The 26,683-nt window shown below is 47.9% G+C and overlaps 1 protein-coding gene across 15 annotated transcripts in view; it reads right to left on the bottom strand.

Moving 5' to 3' along the window:
- Positions 1 to 6,706: 6,706 nt before the first annotated feature.
- The window catches only part of MTMR3 (myotubularin related protein 3), a 147,198-nt gene continuing 127,221 nt past the window's right edge, over positions 6,707 to 26,683 (bottom strand). For 5 of the 15 annotated variants that reach the window (XM_017945221.2, XM_017945219.2, XM_021921447.2 and 2 more), the window contains 9 exons: positions 25,102 to 25,297; positions 24,123 to 24,308; positions 20,504 to 20,674; positions 19,126 to 19,271; positions 16,310 to 17,714; positions 15,060 to 15,170; positions 14,505 to 14,593; positions 13,721 to 13,747; positions 6,707 to 11,576 (listed from right to left, as the gene is read on the bottom strand). In XM_017945221.2, the coding sequence (XP_017800710.2) occupies positions 11,405 to 11,576; positions 13,721 to 13,747; positions 14,505 to 14,593; positions 15,060 to 15,170; positions 16,310 to 17,714; positions 19,126 to 19,271; positions 20,504 to 20,674; positions 24,123 to 24,308; positions 25,102 to 25,297 (2,503 nt within the window). In that variant the 3' untranslated portion in view covers positions 6,707 to 11,404. The remainder of the gene's footprint in view (positions 11,577 to 13,720; positions 13,748 to 14,504; positions 14,594 to 15,059; positions 15,171 to 16,309; positions 17,715 to 19,125; positions 19,272 to 20,503; positions 20,675 to 24,122; positions 24,309 to 25,101; positions 25,298 to 26,683) is intronic. The other 10 variants (XM_031656374.1, XM_009217066.3, XM_021921449.1 and 7 more) reach the window with 7 other exon arrangements.

Genomic DNA, 26,683 nt, shown 5'->3' on the forward strand with positions numbered 1-26,683 from the left:
AACAATGTATTATATTCTTGAAAATCCCTAAGAGGGTAGATGTTAAGTGTTTCTCATCATAAAAAAAATAGTATGTGAGGTAACGCGTATGTTAATTAGATCAATTTAACCGTTCCACAATGTATACATATTTCAAAATATACTGTATATTATATATAATTTTTGTCAATTCAAAAAAGATACTTATTTCAATAATATTTTCATTTTGCAAGATTAAATTCAGATCAAACCTTTTTCACTATGTGCTGTATGAAATGCTGGTCTCCATTTTCAATGGGCTGTCTCTAAGAGGCTTTTTCAGGTCCTGTTCTTTTTGGATGAGGGTATGTATTTATCTGCCTGATCATCTTCCCTAACAGGCAGCACATTCGTGAGAGCAAACAGTGCCTGAGACAGAAGTGCCATGTCATTTCATGGAATGGTGGAGGGGGACATGTGTGAGTCACCAGTGAAGCCTGTATAGATACTTACCTTCAATGACTTACTACATGAAGGCATCACAGGGCATATCCAGAGCTGTCAGAAGCCAAGACCCCCTCTGTACATATTGGTTACAGTCCTCAGCAATGAGGGGTGACACAGTACCAAGGCAGAACAGGGCAGAGGGTTCCTGAACAGACAGCCAGGCTCTTGCTCTCAGCTTGATCTGGGCTTTTCAGGCATCAGCAGGGCCCTCTGAGAGCATGAGGTGCCTTGGAGGGCAGCAGGGTGACCCGGAAGACATGTGACTGGCATGGGTGATCTGGTAGTCCCAGGTAAGGAGAGGCAGAGGTCCCTCTGCCCTCACCTGGGGCAGCACACAGAAGCCATGCCCAGTGGCTTTGGGTGCTCTGGCCCATTCCTGTCTAACCAAGGTCAGAGCTTCCTACGACTGAGTGTCATAAACAGACTGACGATGGAGCTTCCCCTAGTCCCAGGAAGGGCTGGTGGGGTGTCGGAATTCAATTACAATATGGAAATAAGAGGTGAACTTCCTACTTGGGGTTGAGGGATAGGAGGGCAAACTTGGCATCAGCGTTCACCCCTGCACTAGGTGCTGACTGCATCCTGAAACAGAGGGTAAAAGCGAAGAGCAGACGCTGTGGCCTCTCGGTTCAGGGGAAGCCCCAAGGCATCTCTGGCTGACAAGGCTGAGCTCAGTCTTCAGGCCCAGAACTAGTCCCCAGGTTAATGCCACCAAGCTGTGTGGGGGTGCAGGTGAAACATGGCCACATAGACAGGTCCAGGTGGGGACACCTGATGCTTTCACAGTCTCCCCAGGTGCCTGAAGGAGGCCTCTAGAGACTTAGAACTGTGGTATATAACAGGCCTCCATTTTCAGCACTTTAATTTCTGCATGTCCAAGGAAGCGTGTGTGGAAGGAAGGCAGAGCACTGAACCTCAGAGCAGTAATGCCGAGGAAGTAGGTGAGAGGGCTGCCTGCAAAGTCTGACAAGCCAACTACAGAGACAGAAGAACCAGCAGGAGGGTTAGCAAGGTTGCAGGTTGCAGAATGGTTGCAAGAAGGAATGCTTTGGAGTGGGTCTAGAGTGTGTGGTTGATCCTTGGGGACACCCAGTGTTGGGACGGCGGGGGGCAGCAGAAGCAGGAGGAGGAAGAAGGGGTGGTGAAACAAAGACCATATAGAGCTGGCCACTCTTTCTATTCGTTTCACAGTGAAGGGAAGGAGCAAGACAGGGTACTTGCTGGAGGCAGAGACTTGAAAGAATTTGCTTTGCAGGTGGAGGACTGGACAGCTTTAGGGACAGAGGAAGGAGCCAGCCAAACAAGGTTGAAAGAAAAAGGCTGAGGCCATGGTGGATGTGTGACAAACCCCCAGGCCATCTATTCTGGCTGTCATTTTGTCACTTACTGAACCATTTCTGTTCCCTAACTTCGAAAGTGTGAGAATTTCTGGCAGAAGAACCTACACCATGGTTTACTCTGTAACAGACAACAAAAACAAGTAAAGCTTTGTTGCAGAGTATTTTAAAAAACAAAACCAAGACAACTCACTAAAGGTGGTGAGTCAGTTACCTCTCGCAAGTGGGAATTTCACTTGTAATTGTGTACACTTTTTTTTTTTCTTGAGACGGTGTCTTGCTCTGTCACCTAGGCTGGAGTGCAGTGGCACGACCTTGGCTCACTGCAACCTCTGCCTCTCAGGTTCAAACGATTCTCCTGCCTCAGCCTCCCGAGTAGCTGGGACTACAGGCGCCGCCACCATGCCTGGCTAATTTTTTGTAGAGTTTCGCCATGTTGGCCAGGCTGGTCTTGAACTCCTGACCTAAAGTGATCCGCCTCCCTCGGCCTTTCAAAATGCTGGGATTACAGGCATGAGCCACTGTGCCCGGCCTTGTGTATATTTTTATATTATGTTAATGAACAGTATATTTTAAAATGCAAAATACAATTGGAAAGTTCTATAGAACCTTTTGTATAGTGAAAACAGCCTCCAAAATGCTTCTGTAAATGAAGAGGTTCACGTACTGGGTTGCTCTAAGTCCTTTGCTGTCCCCACTTCTTGGTAGGACAAGGGAGTGCCAGGAGAGCACTTCCTGCAGCACTGCAAGCGCTCAGATGCTAGGGGTCTGGCCTGTGCCCACTTCAGCAAAAGGAATGGTGGGTTCTCTTTTCTTTTTTTGACGGAGTCTCGCTTTGTGGCCCAGGCTGGAGTATAGTGGCATGATCTCAACTCACTGTGTCCGCCTCTCAGGTTCAAGCAATTCTTCTGCCTCAGCCTCCTGAGTAGCTGGGACTACAGGTGCATGCCGCCACACCTAGTTACAGCTTTCTTTTGTATTTTAGTAGTGACGGAGTTTCACTGTGTTGCCCAGGCTGGTTTCGAACTCCTGAGCTCAGGCAATCCACCCCGCCTCGGCCTCCCAAAGTGCTGGATTACAGGTGTGAGCCACTGCGCCCAGCTGTGTGCTTCTTTTTCAGAAGGAAAACAATTTCCTTGGAGTCATTCAACACTGGCATCTCCAGCTAGTGCCTGCAGGATGGCCTCTTGGGCATTGCCACCTCCGGTGGCTGCATGGGCCTGACCTGTTTACTGGCCTGAATGTGCAGTGGTGCCCAGGGTCTCCAATGCCAGGAGATCACATTAAAACTATTTGGAAAGGGGAAGAGAAAGTGGGGGTGTGGGACAGGAGGAAGAGCAGCACTACTGGTAACAGCTGTGTCCCCACCTCCACCAAGCTTCCAAGATGTTGGTGCAGCAGGGAGAGGAAGCACTGCTCCGGGGCTTTTCCCCGACTCCTCCCACAGCTTCCCTCCCTGAATCAACCTAAGGAGGGTGCTGCAAGAGGGGCTCTTAGGATGTACATGGTTTCCAGAGGCAGCTGCTCCCTTTTGTGAGTTGTGAAGTATCCTGTCCGTGGAGAGGCACTAGCTCAGGCTGCTTAGCCCAGGGAGTGACCTCTCAGCTCCTTGGGGGGATGCTGCTGCTCCAAAAGTAAGGGGGCAGAGAGAGTTCAAGCCCATCCCCCTTCTCCCAACCAACTAGGATTCCTCTCCAGGGGTCAGTGGCAACTGTCGAGAGGCATACCATTCTCATGGTTTCCATTTCCATCTCCTCATCCCAGTAAGAGAGGCTGGCAAGCTGACATCTTACTGTCTTTACAACACTAGGAGTCTCTAGCTAGGCAGTAATAAGGCAGCAGCTAACATTACTGAATCCGATGAAAGAGAACGGAAAGAATCAGACCACCCCCAAGGGGCCAGGGGATGCAGGTTATGTCCCAAGGGCTGACAGGGACTTCTAAAGTGTATGCCAGCAGTTATCAGCACTTTCTGGGGGACTTGAAAGAACCTCCAGTTCTAAGGCTTGATCTTCCAACTGGCAAAGTGCAGCAACCACTTACTACTAACTCATGTCTATTTGAACTTGGGTGACATGGTCTTAAATACGTTCGGCAACCTTGGGCTCCTCTGTCATTGAGGAGGGTAGGGAGGGCCATCTGAACTCCAAGGCCTCCACTTCCTCTTCCAACCTTGGGCTCTGGGATTTATTCTTAGAGAGATGCTAAGAGCATCATAGCCTGGACCCAGGCCTCTGTGATGCAGAGGTGAGGTCCACCTGGCTCCACCTTCCCCACTCCTCAGCTGTGAAGCTAGTCTGCAGCTTCTGGCTTCACCTTTAGTCATGAACTTAAACTCATCAGTTTAACAAAGTGAGGTCCTGTCTGTCTGCAGGATTGCTGCCATGGCAGGACTCAGGCGTTCTTAGATGCTGCCTCAACCCCAACAGTTTCTCTCCACACTCCCTTCCCATTGGCTCCATACACTCGTACAGCATCGGGGCACATGCAGACCACCATCTGTTTACAAAATGTTAATTTCAAAACAAAACACATATATGATGCCAGGCACAGTGGTTCACGCTTGTAATCCCAGCACTTTGAGAGGCTGAGGCGGGCAGATCACCTGAAGTCAGGAGTTCAACCAGCCCGGCCAACATGGTAAAGCCCTGTCTCTACAAAAATACAAAAATTAGCTGGACATGATGGCAGGTGCCTGTAATTCCAGCTACTTAGGAGGCTGAGGTGGGAGAATCACTTGAATCTGGGTAGCAAAGGTTGCAGTGAGTCCAGATCACGCCACTGCACTCCAGCCTGGGTAATAAAGTGAGGCACTGTCTCAACATAAAAAAAAATAAAACACATATATGAACTTTAGTTTGTCTTCTTCGGCTAGTGATTCATTTGTAACTTAGTACAAAACTCAGATTGGAATGCTTCAAAGTCAAATGTTTTCCCCGTAAGGTGGAAGCCAGAGCAGGGTCTAGTTTCAACACACAGTGGAATGGAAGTGCTGCCTGGCTCTGATTGTTCCAAATGCCAGCTAGAAGCCAGAGACAGAAATGCTATCTCATTTCATGGGACAGTGGGGAGGAGAGCATTTGCTAGGCCCCCACCTTCCCACTCCATTTATATGCCAAGTGCTCTGCTACAGATGAGGAAATGTCTCCGAGTTCCTCATCAAACACCAACGAGCAACTCGGCTGTTGCTGCAGGGCTAGGATCCCACTCCAGGTCTGTGGGCTCTAAAACACAGGTGCTTTCCACCAAACTGGTGGTTTTCAAACCAACTTTTGTGGCAGTGCTTCTGCAGAATTTGTCCTGATGATATTAATAACGTCATAAATATTAATAACCATCTTTTAAACTATATACACTCAAAGGTTTAAAACACATTCAATGAGGCTGCTTGGGACTTCACTGTACAGTCTGCATTGCTGTGTGTGTGTGGCCTTTGCAGGGGTCACTGACTGGGAGGGCACTAGCTTAGTGCTGTGATCATTAGGCCCAGGGCCAACTCAATCCTGGTGGCCCTGAGCATAGAGTAATTCTAGTGCTTATAAATCCTTGGGTGTCTCTTATCTGATATATGGATGATAAAGACTGAAAGCAGGTTTTGGATATTCTATTAATCCCTTTTTTCAGGCATCTACTTCAGTTTTGTCAACAAGAGATTGCAGGCAAGCTGTGACTACTACCATTTGCAACCACTTACCTATAAAACTCAAATTTTTAAAAATAAAACTCCCCCATATAACTAAAAATCCAGAAATAAATTGGATGCTGGGACAGTTCACAATGAACCTATCTGCACTGATAAAAAATGCTCCCTCCCCGAGCCCACTGATTTAAGATGTTATGACTTAAACTTTGATGATTCATGCTAATAACGTATCATTTGTTTTTGTTTTTATGTATTTGAAAAGTTTAAAAAAACACTGGATTAGACTCACAACATTCTGATTTTGATTAAGAGGGAGAAGGGCTCACAATTCAAGCCTTGTGATGGCAACTACCTTAGCTCCTCACCAAGATTTCAACGAGAACCAATACAGCTATTTACTTAAGGCTTTCTGGAGGCCCAAGAGCACAAGAGGAGGATTAGGAGTCGGGAAAGTATTTTCCCTTTTTTTTTGGGGGGGGGGGGGGGGGGGGGGGGACAGTCTCCCTCTGTTGCCCAGGCTGGAGTGCAGTGACGTAATCATGGCTCACCACAGCCTGGAACTCCTAGGCTCAAGAGATCCTCACACCTTAGGCTCCCAAGTAGCTGGGACTACAGGAGTGCACCACATGCTTGGCTGGTTTATTCATATTTTTTGTAGAGACAGGTTTGTTTTATATTTTTTTGTAGAGATGGGTCTCAACATATTGCCCAAGCTGGTCTTGAATTCTTGGGCTCAAGTGATCCTCCCACCTCGGCCTCCCAAAGTGCTGGGATTACAGGCATGAACCACCGTGCCTGGCCAAGAATGACTTTTATTCAAATTTTGCTGTTAACTCATTGGTAATCTGGATGTCTTTGGCCCTCTCTGAGCCTCAGTTTCCTCAATGAAAAAGGAGGAGATTGGATTAGTGATTTTCAGACATTTTATTTTAAGAAACAAAACCTTTCTTCATACCAGATCTTACTTTTAAATCTAATAAAGCTTTAAATGGGTCTGGAGGCTCCCTCTCCCTGATGGCCCCACAGAACAGTATGAAAACCGTGGAAGTAGATGATCTAAGGTCCCTTCCACCTCTAAACATCAGGAATTCATGTACCCTGCCTCTGGAAGACAGAGTGACCCCCCTCACTGTCCCCTCCTCACTAACAGCCCCTAAGAGGCTGAGCTGATTTATGATTTATACTCTGCACCTAAGACACTGGATTACAGCGCTGGCAGGAGAACCACAGTGACAACCCAAATCCAGGTGCTCAGCAACTGTTTGTGGGTGAAAATGACGGATTTATTCAACTTAAACGTTCATCAAGGCTACAGCAGAATCAATGCTGTTACAATAGGCAAGCACTACTGTCAGCAGCAACATACTGTTTATTTCTTCAACAGCATCTGAGCCTCATGGGTTATGTTTTCATTTAAAAAAAATCTTATAAGCCAGTTGGGAAGCTGTTAAAGGCCAATTTTAAATGCCAATGTAAAACAAATTTCACTGAAAATACAATTCAAATACAACTGCTATGAGCACTGTAAGAAAAGCTGACTAGTAACCTAGATATGATAGAAAAGACCTTAAATGGTAAATAAAAGGATAGCAGCATTTAAAAACCTGGTAACTCGCATTTCAGAAGATGCCCTTCCCCTGCCCAGAACTTCATGCCTGTGAACACCTGCCTAGCCTAGGAGAGGCCTGTTCAAGCAGGGAGGCAACTGGTATCTGCACAGAGCATGCAGCAGATGAACTCTACAACAGCCGAGAGGAACGAGGCTTCAGTGCAGTTGTGTGCTGGGGACAGCAGGACTCGTGTTTAAGTGTCAGAGGCTTAGACGGGTCAGCTCTGAATTAGAAGTCTCTCACATATCTGGTCCTGCCCTTGAGAAATCTTGTCAGAAACCTCAACTTAGAACAACTTTCTTGAAAATGTGACTAGAAATTAAACAGCTGGGACTCCTGCCACGTTATACAAAACTCCAAATGGATAGTCACTTTGCTCCACAGCCCAGGGCCCACTTTAAATTCTGCTGTTAGCCCTCACCTCATGCAATCAGGTGGATACAGCTGCAGTCCTCAGGACAGGTCACTTGAACGGGGAGCAGCTAAATGAAATCCTGCAATAGCACCTTCAAATCAGCCCTCATTCTTAAAAGATCAACAGAGGTCAGGGCTAGAGTTAACTTCAACAGGCATGGGATCTCCTAGCCTCATGTGCAAGCAGCCAAGTATATCAAGATATACCCTTAATTCTCATCTTGATGTTTTTTAACAGCCAGAGATCATTTAACAGGTCCTCCAGCACCTTCTGTTCATTCCCCTTTAGATCTACCACAGTAACATTCTAACTCATAGAATATTCTTTGCTAACATGAAAAGAGTTAGCATATAAGCAAACTAGAGGAAAACTTTTCTGCACCCCCTCATAGAGAATCTCAGTGGATTAAGGCAGCTGTAACTTGTTTTGGACTGCAGTTACTGAGGCCAATGTATAGAAGAAAGGTAACTAGAGTGCCAGGATAGGAAGGTTCTGAGATGAAGACAACCTGGCAGCTCAAAGTGAGTTTGTGCCCTGTTGCTTCAGACCAAATTTCCCCTACAGCCTGAAGCAAGCTGGCCTTACCCACAGAGATCTCCCTTTCTCCATATGCAGCCACCTCTCTCAGGGCAATTCCTTGCCTTGGATCCTCACTGCACCTGCCTCACCAGCATCTTGGCTCTTCATCTTCCTACCATCAGAGAAGTTTTCTATTTAGGAGCTCATAACGGCCTTGCTGGGCCGTGCCAGTGTTTTAATTTGCTGGGGGCTAGCCCACAGGAACAATAGTGGCTGTGTGTAGACACGCTGGCCATAGCACACACTCATGTTTTTCACAATTTCATCTGAATACACAGACTGGGCTCCCTGGCGGAGTGAGGGTGGCTGAGATGGCACCTTCTCCTTCCACAGAAGAATTATTTGTTTTCAAATGCCTGCTGGGTGGCACTTACAGCTTTCATACTAGAACCAGCTTAGCTGGCTTTATGTGTTTGTGTACTTTAGGTAGAAGGTACATTCAGAAAGTGACCCTAGAGAGACTGCCCCAAAAAGTGAAGGCCTCTGGGGAGCTCTGAGCAGGCCACTCTCTGGATCCTAGCCAACTCACCACAGATGCTGGGCTGGTGACTCTGGAGCCAGGCAACCCTCAATACCAACCTTCCCGAGGGAGGAACAGCAGAATATATCTCACCCACAGACCCATGTGATGGAAGGGATGCCCAACAGCGCTGTAGGGGATAGAAAAATCTCTGTGAAGAGCAAGAACTAGTACTGAAGTGACTAGATGCCACAGCCCTGCTGTAAGAGCTAAGGAGCAGAGGTTCCTCTGTGTGGAGAGGGTGGGAAGGAGACCTCTAGTTGACTGCATAACCCAATCACATCTAATTCCATTTCTGTCCCCAGTTCTCTCTGCCCACCCATAGTCTATCCTTCAAGAACAACAGGCAGAAGCATTTTCTCACCCCTACCCCACACCTCCTTCCACTCCCCCACCGAAGGGGCCAGAGTACTGGCTGCCCTGAAATCAGAGCAGCAGCTAAAAATGGAGCCTAGAGGCGAGAGGTAGTTGTAATGACTACTGATGTGCCACTCTTCAGAGGAGGAGGAACAGCTGCCAGGTCAGACGCCTGACTGCTTTGCCCTCTTTTAGCCTGGGAGATTTTAGGAGCAAAATCACTGAGGAAATGCGTTCAGTGCTTGGACATCATGGTGAGGCTCCTTGCCAAGGTCTAGAGACGGAAGGCTATCTGTAGCTTTCCTTTGCCAAAGGTCAGTTTCCCAGCAGGCCCTCAAACACTTCTGTGTGAGAGGGAAAAGGGATGAAGAGGGGATAAACCACAGGGCGAAGAATTAGGAAGTGTTAGCAAATGCTACCATGTGGAACACTCAACTTTATTCACTTTATTTATATATTTAACAATTCTAAAGTATTTACTTCTTGCTTTGACAAAAAATGAAAAATATAGGAGCACTGACTCCTCTTTAGGAGAAAAGGGTTATATGTACAGCTATGGAGAGTTACGGTTCCTCCTTTAACAAAGGAAAATATTAATAAAAAAGTGCTTCATTGATCAAAAAAGAGCTAAGAGCTGCAAGCATTTATTCACACTGTACATCAGACCCAAGAAACCCGTATCATAACCTCTTGGCACCTGTAACTGGGAACTGCACAATCTTCAATTAGACCAACTTTTCCCCTACCTGCACAACCAGATGACACAGAATGTGGTAAAGAACTACACCCTGTTTCACTACACACAAACTCTGAGCAACCTGTTGCCACTGGAAGTCAGAGACGTGCTCATATGCTCTGGGCTTTGCCTGAACTGAGAACACCAGGGAAGCCTTCTGGGCCACGCCGTAACACACCCAGGCACGCACAGAAGCCACCTTCCTGAGACACAGCTTGCCCTTGGTCAGGGAACTGCTACCAAAGGAGAAGAGCAATACAGGGCAAGGCCAGAGCTTAAGCATTCCCTGACCTTACCCCTAGTCCTCACCATGATCCACCCTGTCACCAGTTAGCAGCTTTCAGCAGAGCCAAGCATGGCCTCCCCAAGAGGGAGGGCAGGCACAAAACATGGATGCCAAAATTACAAAGCACAAACCTACCTCTTCTCCAACCTTCCCCACACCCACCTCCATATATATTCTTGATTTAAGGCTGTTTTTGGACCATATCAAAGCTCACTGAGGAAAGGTGCCCCAAATCTCCTCAAGGCCATGTCACTTCTCTAAGGAACCCTACAAAGTCACCAAGTGGCCCTTCACTGCTGGATAGCAGCCAGACAAGTGCCCACTCAGCCAGCCAGGAGTGGGGAAGGGGGACTGCTCAGCCCTTCTTCCTGTTCCAAGAAGAGAAGGAGAAAGGCTGATTGTATGAAGACCTGCTCCCTTTTCCAGGGGCTTGTAACTCTAAAGGCTGATTCTACCCCTTAAAGGGAAGATCCATGATTGGTTTGGTTTGGGAATGGGGGATTTCTGGAACCCTGAGTCTGGATTTCCCTGCGCTGGCTGAGGAAGAGATTGTTTAAGGGACGAGGCCCCAGAATGGGGACCCAGGTGTATCTGGGCTCAGGGCAGGCTTTGGCCTTGAGTGCATAACTATTTTGGCCAGTCTGTACTCATGCCTGAGGGTGGGAAGTGCTACACAGCCTGGCCCAGGGAAGCAGCCCCCTGAAAGCAAAGGGGGCCCAAGACAATCTGGGTCAAGTTAAAAATGGAATCCCACGGGGGATAACATGATGGCTACCCAACTCTCAGCCCCTCGCCTGCCTCAAAGGAGCATCCACTTTCCTTTCCCAAAGAGGGGCCTAAGGGGATGCCATTTACCGTCTGCCCCTCCCTCCAAACATCAGCCTCATTTATCCATCTGTGAGAGGACTGGCTCAGCTCCTTGCAGGAGGGAGATGATGCCCAGGGCAGTGCTCTTGGGGAATATGCTTCCAGCCTCCCCAGCAGCAAAGGGTTCCCAACCAGCTCTGATGTGGCGGTGGCGTGAGGAATGGTTGTATGTTAGCACTGGCTTTCTTCCCTGCTCACGGTCTCAGATCCCCATACTCCTGGCTCTGACCACCATCCTCCCACCCAGGAGAAACAAGCCATCCCTCGGTGTCACCTGACAGCAGGCAGCTCGGCAGTTACAGCAGGCCTGGCAACCCCTGGTCTTCCATCAAAAAAAAATTAAGACAACCAAGGGAGAGTTTCCTTTTTTGAAGGCAAAGAAAGAGGATGGAAAAGGTAGGGAGAGAGTGGTAAGGACAGGAAATAAAAATCAATCTACAATCCAGTGGTGCATCCCAAATTTCTGTCACTCTGTACAGGTGGTTCCATGCCCCCATTCCAAAGTGCACGGGCCTCTTGGTCTGCCCAGGCTGTGTGGGCCTGTCATAGGAACAGCAGCTTGGCCACTGCCCACCCAGGTCACTGAGCTTCAGTTGGAAGTGGCAGCAATGGGCTTATCCAGTTCAAGGTCAATGCTGGAGCTCGTGGGACGTAGGCTGCTATAGCAAGACTTGCATACTCGACTGGGTTCAAAGAGCTGCTGGCTGGGAACTGGAACCTTCTGGTTACAACAACTGGAGCAGAATACGTTCCCACAATTCCTTGAGATGAGAAGAAACAGAACAATGTTAGTTTTGGCCAGCAGGTATGCGGTAGGGAAACCAACTTCAAAAGACAAAGTTTGCTGTGTGTAATTTGCATGTGCTGGAGCTCCTTGAGATCAAATCCTTTCATCTCTCTAGCCCAGGAACAAGCTGGGTAGGGAAGGTGTCCCTACCTAGCAGAGTCACATGTCATTTTCACTTTAGGGCCAAGGATACTTGGCTGCCTCACCACTGACTCAAGGGTACCAGGTATACAGAAGAATGCTGCTCAAGAGAGATCTGTGAGAATACATAGGCCTAACAATGGGTTAAGTCCTGATCCAGGAAAACCCAGTGGCCACACCAACCTAGTCAATGCCCTCTGTGTAGCTTGTGATCACAAAGGCCAGGCTCCTCAAATGAGAGAAACAACTACCCAGCCTCACTGGGGAGTAAGGAACCTTGCCCAACGGCCACTTCTCCAGAGAATCAAAGGCAGAAACATGGTAGATAGACTGTTGCCATTTTGGACTGCTCTGCTGGCAGCATGCAAAGCCAGGGACAAGCAGCCTGTGATGCATGCTCAGAGGGTGAAAGAGGAGAGATGGGAGGACAAGAACACAGATGAACACACGTGCACACACACCCCCTTATTAGATAGGTGTCAGTCAATTATGGCTCACTCCCCAACCCATGCATCTCCAGGGAAAACCAGAGTTCTACCAGAAGGCCAGAATGCACTCAGGCCCCAGGCCTCCCTCTCCTCCTCCCCTGAAAGCTGGATTCTGAGGCATCTGTGCAGCACAGGCCTGCACCTCCAGACGGATGCCCATCAGAGCCAACAGGAAAGGGAATTGTTTCTGCCCACCTTACAACTCTACTTTTCCTGGGCCCTGAGGTACAAATCAATCCCAATGAACCTAAGAACAAGAAATCCCAAGAAGCCTGACACAGCCCACCAAAGACTGAGGGAAGGCAGCTTCTTAGCCAGGATCACTAACTTTTCATTTATGCTGTTCGGAATGCAAACCCACTGTTGGATTAAGGATCACTTAGGCACAGGAGGAGAGAAGACTGAAGACCAGTTGGGAACAAAAGAATACCACAAAATGAAAGGGGGGACATGGGGCAATGCAAAGACAGAAAAGAAAAACACAAAATTCATCTTCTAGAATGTTGTAAGTACTTCATAACTAGTTCTAAAAAGCATGAGTCAGCAAAAACCTGTAGTTACACAGAAAAATTTCTGAACAGCTACACTTCTTTAACATCCCTGCTGGAGTTCAGCTCAAAAGCCTGACATGAATTTGATGCTTTTCTTTCTTTTCTTTTCTGAGATGGAGTTTTGCTCTTATTGCCTAGGCTAGAGTGCAATGGCGCGATCTTGGCTCACTGCAACCTCCACCTCCCAGGTTCAGGCGATTTTCCTGCCTCAGCCTTCCAAGAAGCTGGGATTACAGGTATGCACCACCATGCCCGGCTAATTTTGTATTTTTAGTAGAAGTGGAGTTTCACAATGTTGGGCAGGCTGCTCTTGAACTCCTGACTTCAGGTGATCCGCCTACCTCGGTCTCCCAAAGTGCTGGAATTACAGGCGTGAGCCACTGCACCTGGCTGATGCTTTTCTATCTGACTTCTTTCAGAGGACCCTGAAAGACGCTAAGTGGAGTCTTTCCTTAAAGTCTTCCATGCTAAAACAATTCTCTGGAAAGACCACCTCTGTTCAGTCCTGGTCTCTTTAAAAAAAGGTTGGCGGGGGGCGGGGCGGGGGGGAAGCAGCAGTGATGCTGTTTGACCTGGAAATTACTAGCATTATTCTGGCATCTCAATGAATCACTGACCCAAAATAAATAGCTCTGAAAACCCAATTGGCTCCCCTACAAGACCAGAAGACAAGAAGCGCTACTTCTTGTCACAAGCAAGATGGCCTGGCTGACCTCTGTGATCAGGAGGGGAGCACATGGCTACAGCCTGACCCACCCTTGATGGCCTCTCCTCAGCTGCTTTGAATCCATCCCCTCAAGTCCACGTCTGCCTGCCCGTGCACCCCAGGCCCCAGGCTTCACCCCAGTGAGTGCAGAAAGGGGGAAATGATAAGAGTTAGTGTGGAGAAGTTATTGTAGATGTGCAGACATCACAGGCAGGTTGTTGCAAATGCTCACCACGTTTGATCAACACGGTCAGTGTCCCTGCAAGGAGGGGAGAAAAAGCTCAAAAGAGAAGCCAACCAAAGATATCTGGGCTTGGGGTGCAGGGTGGGGAGATACATGTCCTAGAAGCATCACTGCTAGCCAAAGAGGTTGTTCCATTTTCAATCCAGGTTCACTCATGTGGGTGAGCTATGGCACGATTCAGATAAACTTCCAAGAACACTGAACATCCACCAGACGGTCAACACCCTAGCTGGGACAAAGCATCCCTAGTAACTCACTACCCCAACCCAGAAGGAAAAAGAAGTCAGGAACCTTAATGATTGGAAGACTGTCCTCAGCTGTCCCTACTACTGCCCAAGCTATGACTGCTCACCAATGGCACAAGGGAAAACAAGGGTGGGGTCAGGGAGCAGGAAAGGAATAGGAAAATAGTTCCCTCCCTATCACAGGAAAACTGGTTTTGCTCATAGTAGCCATGTTGAATGGGAAGAAATGTTATGCTGAGAATGAGAAATGGTGGTTTCGGTGGTGGCTGTTGTTCCACCAATCTGGGAGACAAAACCAAATGCTACCATTTGCACATTTCAGAATTTAATAGTGATTCCTCTCAATTTCAACAAAGATGCCAAATGCAGTTTTGCAAACACCAATTTCAGAGGCACAGGAAGATAAGACCATTGGTCTGCCTCAGACAGAACACTGAGATGCCCACAACCCTCTACTCTGCAGGCTCTGTGGGCCAACCCTCAGCCTCCACACCCAGCCCACCCTATCATACCCCCTTCAATGGTACCTGCAGTGGTGCTTCCTACTGGCAAGCCAGAAGGCACTGTCACACGCATAGCAGTGGGCGGCCAGGTGGTCAGGAAGCCAACGGGTCATCTGCAAAACAGATGGGGCCAGGTTACTGACAGGAGATGGGTCATCCAGCTGGAGCCAGCAGAGCCATGCTGGGGGCAGCAAGAGTCACAAGGACCTCACTGGCTCCGGTGGCACCAGCCCAGATCTGATGTCAACAGTACAAGAAAGGCGTCCAAATCGTTTCCCTGGAGGGGACTCCAATCTCCCCTGAGATAAAGTAGCAGGCAGCAGCACCCTGGGTCACTGTGAGAGCTGGCAAGGCTCCAGTTCATAGAGGCAATGAAGAGGGAGGGCCAGCTTGCTGAGTCTCCCTGGCTCAGAAATCCTAGGCTTCATGTGGGTTCCCAGGAGCTGAGGTGCCAGAGGCTCAAGCCTAGCTGTGCTGTGAGGTGCTTCCTTGGCCAGGGGTATGGGGTGGGAATGGGGGTGGAGAAGAACCACAAAACAGTTAAATGGACGGCACTCAGAGCAGGGGCTGAGCCTGTACCTCCGTGTCCTGTTTATCCACCTGCTCCCAGCTGGCTTCAGAGAAAATCTCTGTGCTGCAGCGAGACAAACAGTTCTGATCCAGATTGCTTTCCGAGTCGGGGATTGAAGTCTGTTGGCAAACAAACACAGCTGAACAGAATGAACCTCGTCTCCTCCCAAAAGAAGAAAAGGCCTGGTGAAGAAGGGAGCACTGAGGACTCTGGGTGGGGCCGAGTGCTAGGACTGCCGAATCTGCAGATGCATCAGCCATCAAGAACTGGGTGAAGAAGTGCAGTGTGGGCCTGGGCTCAGCTGGGAGACGGATACACAGGTTGTGTGCAGTGACTTTGGAGTGGAAAGACAGGCCTCAGGGTTCCAGAAAGTGAGAGAGAAGTGACCCAAATGGAATGAGAATTCTGTATGTCAGCTGCTCCAGTGGGCCTGTCAATCCAAACCTGCCTGCCACTTAGTTAAAGATGAGTGCTTTCCAGATGCCCTCCTTTTTTTGGAAGGACTCTCTGGGAACATGAGAAACTATCATTAGCATGAAGGAAAAGCCAAGTCACTCTGAACTGAAAGTCATTGGATGTGCCCGCCTTTAATGCACGCTGACCACTTGAGAGCCAGGCTCACAATTGTACTTGAGCTGCCTGAATCAACTCCACCCAGAGAAGAAAGCATCTCCTTGAGAACCTCCCCTCTGGAACCCCTTTCCAGCCACCAAGCCCCATCAGAGCTAACTCCTCAACAGTGCTAGAAACCAGTCCCTTCTCTCCATTTCTACTGCCAGCATCTGCCACAGGGTGGGGTATAAATATTTGTTTAAAAAGAACTGAACCTTCAAAGTCATAGCCTACATCTGGAAGGGCTAATACTTTGCAGTTACTAAGGTAGAACAGGCACTAAAATCTGACAGGAATAACTTGGCATTGCCCTACAGATGTCATTCTGCCCACGGGTTCAAGCCCTTCTGAAGACTTATGATCCTGTGTCTGAGAGATCTGACCAACCATGTAGTGCATGCTAAGTCTCTTCCTCTCCAATGGCCTCAATAGGACATCTGTGGAAAGTAAGCAAAGCAGAAAACAGGCAGGCTGCCATTGCTGTGGCAGAGGCTCATCTCCAGCCTCTCTTAACAGGGCTACTCTGGACCTTTCCAATCCTTATAACAACCTGTACCAATCACCATGCTCTTGGCACAAAAGGCACCCAGCCTTAGTGTGCCCTGTCTCCTTGGGCAGCTATGGAGGAATACCACAGCCTACTCACCACCTCATCCCCAAAGTCTCCATTAAAGTGTAGGGAGCTGGTCAGGTACTGGCTCTCCAGGCGACTCTTCAGCTCCTGGACTTGTTTCTTCAAAGTTTCTACTTCCTGCTGGTGGCCTGACTCAATCTGACGCAGGCGCTGTTGGATTGTGTCCGTGTACACTGACATGCCATCATCATCCAGGTGGCTGCGGGAAGGCTGGTCGGGGCTACTGGTTGCAGATGGCCTCCCTGAGTGGCTATGGAGCCACTTGTGGTGCAAGTTCCTTGAGTGTAAGTGGGCAGAGCTGCAGCTCATAGCAGACAGCTGACGGCTCAGTGAGTCCTTGCTCCTACCAGCCTCCCCATTGGCGAAATGCCCATTGGGTGTGGCGTACATCTGGAGGGTGCTAAGACCTGGGGGCTGCTCTGAGGCCCTGTTTTCAGTCTCTGGGGCACCGTTGCACACAAGCCCCTCTTTACATTCAGCTAAAGGCAAGGCACAAGGGGAACGTGTCAGGCTGAGAGTGCTGCCAGGGGAAGTCCTATGCACCACAGACCCCACTTGGGGCCTCTCAACCAGGCTTGTCTCTGAAGGGCTGGGTTCCATGGTCTGGGGAAGCCTGTCCTTGCCACTATTAACAAGGCAAGGTCTATGATGGACTTGGGGCCCACTTCCTGATTCCACCTTATCTTCCACTAACATGTCTGTAGAACTGTCCACATTTGGTCCTCTGGTCTCAAAAGGGACTTGGGAAGGTAGCAGAGAACATGATTGTGAGGTACCATAGCCAACTTTTGCATTTACTGGGATTGGAAGAACTGCTTCCTCCCTACCCTCTGCCTTCTCTTCTATTCGAAACTGCTCCACAGGGACCTCCAGGGAATCCTCATCCCTCAGGGGGAACTGGAGAGAACTGAGGAGAACACTGAGCCCACCCTGCTGTTCAGAAATACCCTGTGAAAACAGAGGCCGGCTCATGTCCAGATGGCTCCTCAGAGCAGCATCACCCAGTTCTAGGTCTTGGTGAAGTCCAATGGTTGAGGCCTCAGGCGTCTTCCTCCTGCTCTCCTTTTCTAAGAGAGGGTTCTCTTTATCCTCCTGCATCTCAATGCCTGCCCTGTGGGCAGGCTCCTCTACTCCACTCTCCTCTTTGGTGGCCTCCTGCAAGATGTTCTCCATCTGCCCCTCGGCTACTCCAGCTGCAACGGAAAGCTCGGCACCCCCCGGCACTCTGGTGGGCTTCCCTAGGCTGTCGGCAGAAAGGGGATCCTCTCCAGGGCCAGCCAGGCTGCTCAGCTCTAGCGAGCGCCGGTGTTCCTGCCACTTCTCGTTCAGGCTGGGGTCGCTGCAGCGCCGGCTGGCTAGAGGCACTGTGTTGTCACAGGCTGTGCTCAGATTGTCATACGATCTAGTCTTTGGTAGCCTACAGGAAAGAAATTTGGGGGAAATGAAAATCTTGGAAGCTGTCTGGAGGGAAGTAGGAGACAATAGGTTTTAACAAGCAGTTGCTTCGTAACTGGGTCCGTTACAGCTACTCATGGAGCTATAGCATCTCTGGAGCGAGGCCCAGACTGCTGGAGCGGCAAAGCTCCGGAACAAGTCCTCCTCCTAGTGTGCAGATTTCCTTTCACCCTCCCCCAACCCCATGCCCCATACATACAAATGAGCTAACAGCAAATGCCTTTTTTTTTTTTTTTGAGACGGACTCTCACTCTGTCACCCAGGCTGGAGTGCAGTGGCTCAATCTCAGCTCACTACAACCTCCTCCTCCCAGGTTCAAGCGATTCTGCCTCAGCCTCCCGAGTAGCTGGGATTATAGGTACCTGCCACCACGGCCGGCTAATTTTTGTTGTATTTTCAGTAGAGATGGGAGTTTCACCATTTTGGCCAGGCTGGTCTTGAACTCCTTATCCCAGGTGATTTGCCCACTTTGGCCTCCCAAAGTGCTGGGATTACAGGCGTAAGCCACTGTGCCCAGCCTGCAAATGCTATTTCCAAAAGACATTCTTCATGATGCTGCTGTGTTTCTCAGTGGGTGGCAAAGTAGCACTGGTGTTTCTTGATATTACAGTATTTTAAATTAATGCGTTATCTATCAGTCTGTATTTAATAAAGCTAACTCTCAAGTGACAGAGCCAAATTTTTTCTTTTTTTTTTTTTTTCTTTTTCCTGAGACAGGTCTTGCCCTGTCATCCAGGCTGGAGTGCAATGGATCTTGGATCATTGCAACCTCCACTTCCCAGGCTCAAGCGATCCTCCTGCCTCAGCCTCCCAAGTAGCTGGGACTACAGATATGTGCCACCACGCTTGGTTAGTTTTTGCATTTTGGGTAGAAACGGGGTTTCACCATGTTGCCTAGGCTGGTCTGGAACTCCTGAGCTCAAGTGATCCTCCCGCCTTGGCCTCCCAAAGTGCTGGGATTACAGGCATGAGCCACCAAGCCTGGCCCCAAAGCAAAATTTTCTGTCATCTGACAGCATCTGCCTTTTACGCCTCAGAAGACAAATCATGGCAAATAGGCAGGGGCACAGAGCACTGGGGAAAACACAAACCAGGGGGTCACAGAAAACCTGGAGGATTTGCTGTATCACTGAGGAGCTGCTCAGTGCATGCAAAACAACATGAAGCAACAGGGCCCAACTCACTCCCAGAAACAAGGCTCTTACAGCCTTGTAACCCAGAAATCCCTATAACTCCCCTGAAAAAACTGCAGAGATCTAAGAAAGATATTGTGGAGGCAGATAACATTATGATCTCTAACCATCCCTGGACATGTCCCAACACAGGAATACACCACACAGGCTGTCAGGCCCGTGGCATCACCCTGGGCTCACCGGCTCAGGGGTGGATCATCAGGGCTGGTGCCTGGGGCTGGGTATGGTGCACAGCTGTCATCCACAGGGGTGGTTGGGGATGGGCAGGGCAGGTACACTGCACTCCACAGCATCAGGTTACGCACATGGCACACAGGGTACAGCACCTGAGGAGGGGGGAGGACACAGGTTTAAATAGGTCCCAATAAGTCTTCTAGGATGTCTGGAAATGAGGATCAAGAGCAAGCACCCAGCTGGAATACCAAACAGGGCTGACCGGATCTCCACAAAGCAGCAGCACCAATGGATACAGGTCTATCCCAAGAGGACCAATACAGGACTAGACATTTTACATGGCCAATATTTTTCACCTAAGAGCCTCTTGAGAGCATGAAAATCTAAAATATTTTTTTAGATCCCTTTCTCATTATAGCTATTTCTTGGGTCACCTTCAATGTCTGACTTTCATCAGCTTGATTTGTTGCTTTTACTGCCTAAGAAAGTGAGTCATTCTATTAGATGCTGATTGTCCATCCCGCTGGCACAAAAGCTTGGCTTCAAGAAACACTGTCAAACCCATTTTATAGGATCATTTAAATTAATCATGTGAAAAGGAATTTTTCTGCTGTATTGTTACTTCCTCAGAAGGCACACTGAAGGGGAGAAACAAGCAGTCAGCTTAAATCTTTTCTGTGATTACTTAAATGTAATAAGAACCATATAAATAATCCAGGAAATCAATATAAACTCTGATTAGCCTCCTTTTGACTTCTTTAGGGTTTAAGATACATTCTGACAAAGACAATATTACTATGAAACTGACACATATGTCTATGTGCCTCCTTTTCTCTGCTTAACAGAAGGTATTCATTTCTTCAGGGAACAAAGTCTTAAAGGGCCTGCCAGCTCTTCATGTGAGCAGAGAATCACACAGACAGACACACACACACACACACCAATGTCAAACACAGTTTACTGTTCTGAGAGAAGCTATGGTGGGTATCATTGTTTATTGACACTGGGAGGGTGCTGGGGGCCTGGTGGCAGCTCCTTCTGAGCTATCAGTGCATCAGGAAGCAACTTAAGTGCCTCTCCCATAAGACAGAACATGCTAGAAATAAGCTCTGGAGGCAGTGCCAAAAAAGATTCATGTCTAGGGTGGCAAAGTAGAGATCTGTGTTAAACCAAACCACCCTCAGCAAGTAGTCATCAGAAACAGGTCAGAGTACTATCAGAAGCAGGACTTCCTCAGGACAGAATCATAAGGGAAAAATGGAATCAGTCCATCCAGAGATAGAGAGGCCTTCACAAAAACAGTCACTACTCAAAAAGGCTCTCATATGTAACCAACCCCAAATTCCTTCTGCTGATCACAGTGGAAAGGCTGAAGGATACATACGGCTTCTGACTGAGAGGAATACAGTAGGTTTTTGAAAGCCTTGTTGCCAGCCCGAAGAAGTGACCACACGGAACATGTCCGTTCCTGAGTATGCTTCTCCCCTCTCTCCTTGGCATTGTTGCACAGGAATGTTCCAAAGAGGCAGGAATAGGTATGCTGTACCAGTTTCACCTATGGGATTCCAATAAAGCATAAATTAAGCAATCAGGCATGCATACTCTGACAAATCAGCTCAGCCGAGCCACCTTATCCTGACATCCCTAAGAACACTTCAATTTACTCTGTTAGGATGGGGAACCCAGTGAGCCATGCAGTAGCCTCCTCCTCCTCACACCACCAATTCCAGGACCCAACCACCTGAGTCAGACAGGTTGTTGGTACCCCCATTCCTCTTAGCTTCCCTGATAAATAGTCTGAGATTCTGAATTAACAGCCACCCTCACAAGCGCCAGAGCATACGAACAGGGTACAGGAGCACGTCCGTGTACAACTCAAGTCTGAGCTGAGAGTATACTTGTAAAACTACTTGTTCATTCGACAAATTATTGAGCATTTCACATGCCCCAAATATGACTAAGGTGCTAGACATGCAGCAATGACCAGCAAATTCTTCTGCCCTGATGGAGCTTGCTCTAGTCATAGGTGAAGAGTGACCAGTGCTATGGAGAACAAGGCAGACTGAGATGGACAGGACATGTATGAGGCAGTACAGGATGGCCTCACTGGCTGGTACCCAATGGACATGAAAGAGCAGGCATGTGGGTATCTGAGGGGAAGCACTCCAGGCAGAGGCAACCACATGTGCAATGGCTTTGAGGTAAGCACATGCTTGCAATTTCTGAGGTACAGCAAGGAGGCCAGTGTGACTAAACGAGATTGCACAAGAAGGAGAATGGTAGGAAATAAAACCTAGAGAGGTAGCCTCTAGGAAGGCCCTGGAAGGCCACTTTAAGGACTTTGGCTTTTACTTTGTGTAAAATGTAACTAGAGGTTTTTTTTTTTTTTTTTTTGAGACTGAGTCTGGCTCTGTCGCCCAGGCTGGAGTCCGGTGGCCGGATCTCAGCTCACTGCAAGCTCCGCCTCCCGGGTTCATGCTATTCTCCTGCCTCAGCCTCCCGAGTAGCTGGGACCACAGGCGCCCGCCACTTCGCCCGGCTAGTTTTTTGTATTTTTTAGTAGAGACGGGGTTTCACCTTGTTAGCCAGGATGGTCTCGATCTCCTGACCTCGTGATCCGCCCGTCTCGGCCTCCCAAAGTGCTGGGATTACAGGCTTGAGCCACCGCGCCCGGCCAACTAGAGGTTTTTAAGCAAAGGAATGACACAGCCTGTCTTATGTTTTAGAAGAGACTCTATGCTGGGATGACTCAACTGGGGCAGATGATGGTGGCTTCAACCAGTGTGGTACCAGTAAAGGTGGCAATAAATAATCATGTTTTAGATATATTTTGAAAGCAGAGCTGCAGAATCTGACTAAATGTGAAAGAGGGAGGGAGTGAGGGAGGGAAGGAAGGAGAAAGGGAGGGAAGGAAGGAGGAAGGGAGGGAAGGAGGAAGGGAGGTAAGGAGGAAGGGAGGGAAGGAGGAAAGGAGGGAGAAAAGGAAGGAGGAAGGGAGGGAAGGAGGGAAGAAAAGGAGGGAAGAAAAGGAGGGAAGAAAGAAGGGAGGCAGGGAGGGAGGCAGGGAGGGAGGCAGGGAGGAAGGAGACTTGACGATGACAAAGAATTTTGCCCCAAACAAAAGGAGGGATGGAAATACCATATGGTGAGAGAGAAGACTTCTGGAAGATCAAGTTTGGAAGATCAAGTTTTATGGTGAGGAAACACAGAAATCAAGAATTAAGTTTTGGACAGGCATAGTGACTCATGCCTGTAATACCAGCATTTTGGGAGGCCGGGGTGGGAGGATACTGTTTGAGCCCAGGTGTTTGAGACCTGCCTGGGCAACAAAGCAAGACCCCATCTCTTAGGAGAAAAAAAAACAAACAAAACATCAGTCAGGCACAGTGGTGCGCACCTGCAGTCCCAGCTACTCAGGAAACTAAGGCGAGAAGATCACTTGATCCTGGGAGTTCAAGGCTGCAGTGAGCTGTGTTTGCACCACTATACTCCAGCCTGGGGGACAGAGTGAGCAATGCTGTCTCCAAAAAGAAGAATCAAGTTTTGAATTTATTAAGTCTGAAATAACGTTAAGACAGCCAAGTAGAGATACCTAGTAGTCACAGATAGATATGTGACTCCGAAATGACGAGGTCTAAGCTGAAGGTGTATAAATGTGGGACTCATCAGCACACCATCTGTAGATGGCAATTAAAGCCACGAGAATGGATGAAATACTTAGAAGTGTAGATGGAGAAGCAGCCTGGAGGCTGAGCAATGGGGCATTCCAACATTTAGAACTGGGGAGAGGAGGCTGGGTGTCGAAGCTTACGCCTGTAATTCTTTGGGTAACCAAGGTGGGAGGATCACTTATCAGGAGGTTTGAGACCAGCCTGAGCAACACAGCGAGACTCCATGTCTATTTACAAAAAATTTTTAAAACTAGCCAGGCATGTTGGCATGTGCCTGTGGTCCCAGCTACTGGGGAGGCTGAGGTGGGAGAATCCCTTGATCCCAGGAGTTTGAGGATGCAGTGAGTTATGATCACACTTCTGCACTCCAGTCTGGGTGACACAGTGAGACACTATCTCAAAAAACAAAAAACAAAAAACTGGAGGGATTAAGAGGAATCAGCAAAGGAGGCAGAAACAACCCAGTAAGGTAAAAGGAGAACTAACAGCAAGGAAGTACTAGAAGTCAACTGAAGAAAGCATTTCAAGGGAGTGGTTAAACTGTGCCAAATAGTAATGACGGATCGAAGAGATGAAGACTGAGAACTTATCACTGGATTGGTGACATGAAGGTCACTGGTCATTTTAACAAGAGCAGCTTTGGTAAAGCAGTAGGGTGAATGCCTGATTCAAGTGGGTTTAAGAGAATGGAAAGAGGAATTTGAGATAGCAAGGGTAGACTTGAGGAGCTCTGCTATAAAGGGGAATAAGAGCAATGGGATGATAGTTAGAGGTAAATGCAGGACCAAGAATGGGTTTTGAAAAATGAGAGACACTACACATTTTAAGCTGAAACCCATTTCTGGTAGAGAGGGAAATGCACTGACGCAGAAGGCAGAGAGGAGAAATGCTGGAGCCAGCCAGTGCAGCAGATGAGAGGAGATGAGAGCTGGTATACAAATGGACAGAGGGGGCTGGAAGAGGGCAGGGACAGTGAACCCTCCAACAAAGGAGAGGGTGGAGAGAGTGTGAGACAGACATAGGGGGTCTGGTAGACAGACTGGAGGCAGCATGGTCCAGACATTCTGATTGCTTCTATTTCTAACTGCTATTTAGGGTTTCTACCATCCCTTTAAAAATAAGTTTAAAAACAACACAAGGACTTCATGCAAACCTGGTATACCTCTTTTTGAAAAATAGCAAAACTAAAAAAAAAAAAAAAAAGTAACAGGAAAAAAATCATCTCTATTAAATTCTGCAAGAGGCAGCACAGTTTCATGTGAGAACTGGCCCACTAACATTTGTACTGACCCTCCTGCAAATCGAGAACATCCCCAAAATGAAGAAACTCACAAGGAATGCTTCATTGAACTCAAAAGAGCAAGGAAATTGCCTCTGAAGCTGATGAACACAGTCAAGCCACTGCAGAAACACTGGGCAACGTTCATTCAGATCATCCGAGTTCTCCCCATGACCACACCGGTCAGCAAATTTATGGCCAAAATCCAGCCACTCCATTTCCACGAGGACCTGGAAACCCTGCAGGGAAGCATCCAGGAGAGACCATTTGTGCTAGACTATCCAGACTGTGACAGTCCTAAGCCTGGTGTCACAGAAAGCAATCCCCTCTAACAGCCTCCCAGAAAGCCCACCTGGCCTTGCCCTTTGGTGGAAGGCTCCAATCCTGATGAGGCACACACTTAGGGAAATTTCCCAATTCTCTGAACTCCATTCCATGATCACTGAAATGGTACTGACTGCGTTTAAGCCCTTCTTGAATGTGTATTTTTAGCATCTTGTGTTCACTATATAAAAGCCACACTTGTCCCCTAAATTTCTCTTTTAACATTTCTGCCTCTAGTGTTACAAAGTCAAGTTTGTAAGATCCTTCTACACCCCAGGTTTAATAAATATTTGTGTATATTTTAGGGTACATTATGATTTTTCTTTCATCTTTAACCCAACAGATGGTTATTTCAGGTAGAGCTGCTTCTCCACAGAACACTCTGTGTCAACATCTAGCATGCCAAGATCCTTTTCCAGATGCCTTATTTTCCTGAGGTAGCTAAAAACTTTTACAAGTAGACAGACTGCAAAGGAAAATGTGTCTATATTCTCAATACCTTGTTACCCATCATCTGCCCCATTTTAAGAGGTGCAAGAACTGTGGGAGGAACCACCACAATTTAGCTCATGGTATAAAGGACCAATGATCAAAACAGAAATTTCACTTTCTTTAACCTAATCACCACTCCCAAAAACTGGTATCACTCCTAAGACGTCTCCCCAGCTCATCCTGAAGTACCAACCCCTCCCATTTGGATGCGCTCACCTCTATGGTTCGGTAATAAGGGTCCAGCAAGAGCTTAGCCAATGCCACAATCTGGGGGGTGCGGTCCCAGCCATCTGAGCAGTGCACTAGCACCGGCCGCTGATCCTGATCCACAGCATGCACTACCAGAAGCGCTGATTTCAGAAGCACAGACAAGTGATGGAGCCATTTTGTGCTTTCAAGAGCTGATAGCCAACTATAAAAACAGGAGAGGATTAGAAAATGCTGATATTTATGATTTACTGCATCATGCTCAATGATTGTCAAATTAAAAAGTAATTCCCAAAGATTTCTCTCTCCAAATATAACACTGCCAAAACAAAAAAAATCTGTGTGTTCATAAAGCATGTCTCAGGGTGAGGCCCAAGCCCTACTATACAATAGAGAAGAGCCTTAGACATAGGGGCTACAATTAATAGGATGACCTGTTGTTCTAAAATCTGTATGGATGATTTCCCAGACAAAATATTTGACATTTTTCAGTCCATGGTATAAGGAAAGTAGCTCTTTCTGGAATCTTCTCCTGAATAAAATGTAGCCACTGCTGAGATGTAAAACAGAAGATACTTAATCACCAGCAACTATGCCCAACAAGTTCTCAAAAAAAAAAAGTTTAAGAAAAACTCATAAATACAAAAATATCTATGGGACATAAGCTGGATGCTGTATACAAGAATGGTATACACAACACTGCCTATGACCCAGACTGTAACACCTACCACTGTTTAATTCTTTAATGTTTACTAAAACCAGACGGGCCAATCTGATAATTTATTCTCATACAAATTAGTACACCAATGGCCACACACTGTTGCTGGGCTTAACACAGACTGGATTCAGCAGGGATCTAGGAGAACTTTTTTTTGAAAGACCTTTAGGGGCTGGGCGCAGTGGCTCACGCCTGTAATCCCAGCACTTTGGGAGGCTGAGGTGGGCAGATCACTTGAGGTCAGGAGTTCCAGACCAGCCTGGCCAACATGGTGAAACCCCGTCTCTACTAAAAATACAAACATTAGCTGGGCGTAGTGGTGCATGCCTGTAATCTCAGCTACTCAGGAGGCTGAGGCAGGTGAAATCGCTTGAACCCGGGAGGCGGAGGTTGCAGTGAGCTGAGACTGGGCCACTGCACTCCAGCCTGGAGGACAGAGCGAGACTCCATCTCATTTTAGGAGTATCAGATAGCAACGGCTGCCCCTTGGGAGTAATCACAAGCTAATCACACTTGCTTTTTAAACCGTGTTGACATTTTGTTTCTTGTGCTTTCCCTCACCCCTCCCAATCCCTAAGAAAGAGTTCTGATTTTTCCCAAATGTGATCAGATTTGTAGTTAAGATCACAAGTCAAGCCTTTCAAACGCTGAGTCAGAGGAAGAAACAAACACTTCTGTCAGGGGACTCTGGGAAGGCTATAAAGGCCTACTAAACCCTGTGGAATAAGTATGAATTTTTGGCACAGTCTAAGGAGGTGGGGGTCTTTCCAGGCAGACAACAGAATGCAGTGCATAAGTACTGGTTGTATATGGATTTGTTTGGACTACCAACCAGACTGTGACTCCTCAGATGGCTAACACTATGTCTCAGTC

Source organism: Papio anubis, chromosome 16, assembly GCF_008728515.1.
Source record: "Papio anubis isolate 15944 chromosome 16, Panubis1.0, whole genome shotgun sequence".
Taxonomy (NCBI): Eukaryota; Metazoa; Chordata; class Mammalia; order Primates; family Cercopithecidae; genus Papio; species Papio anubis.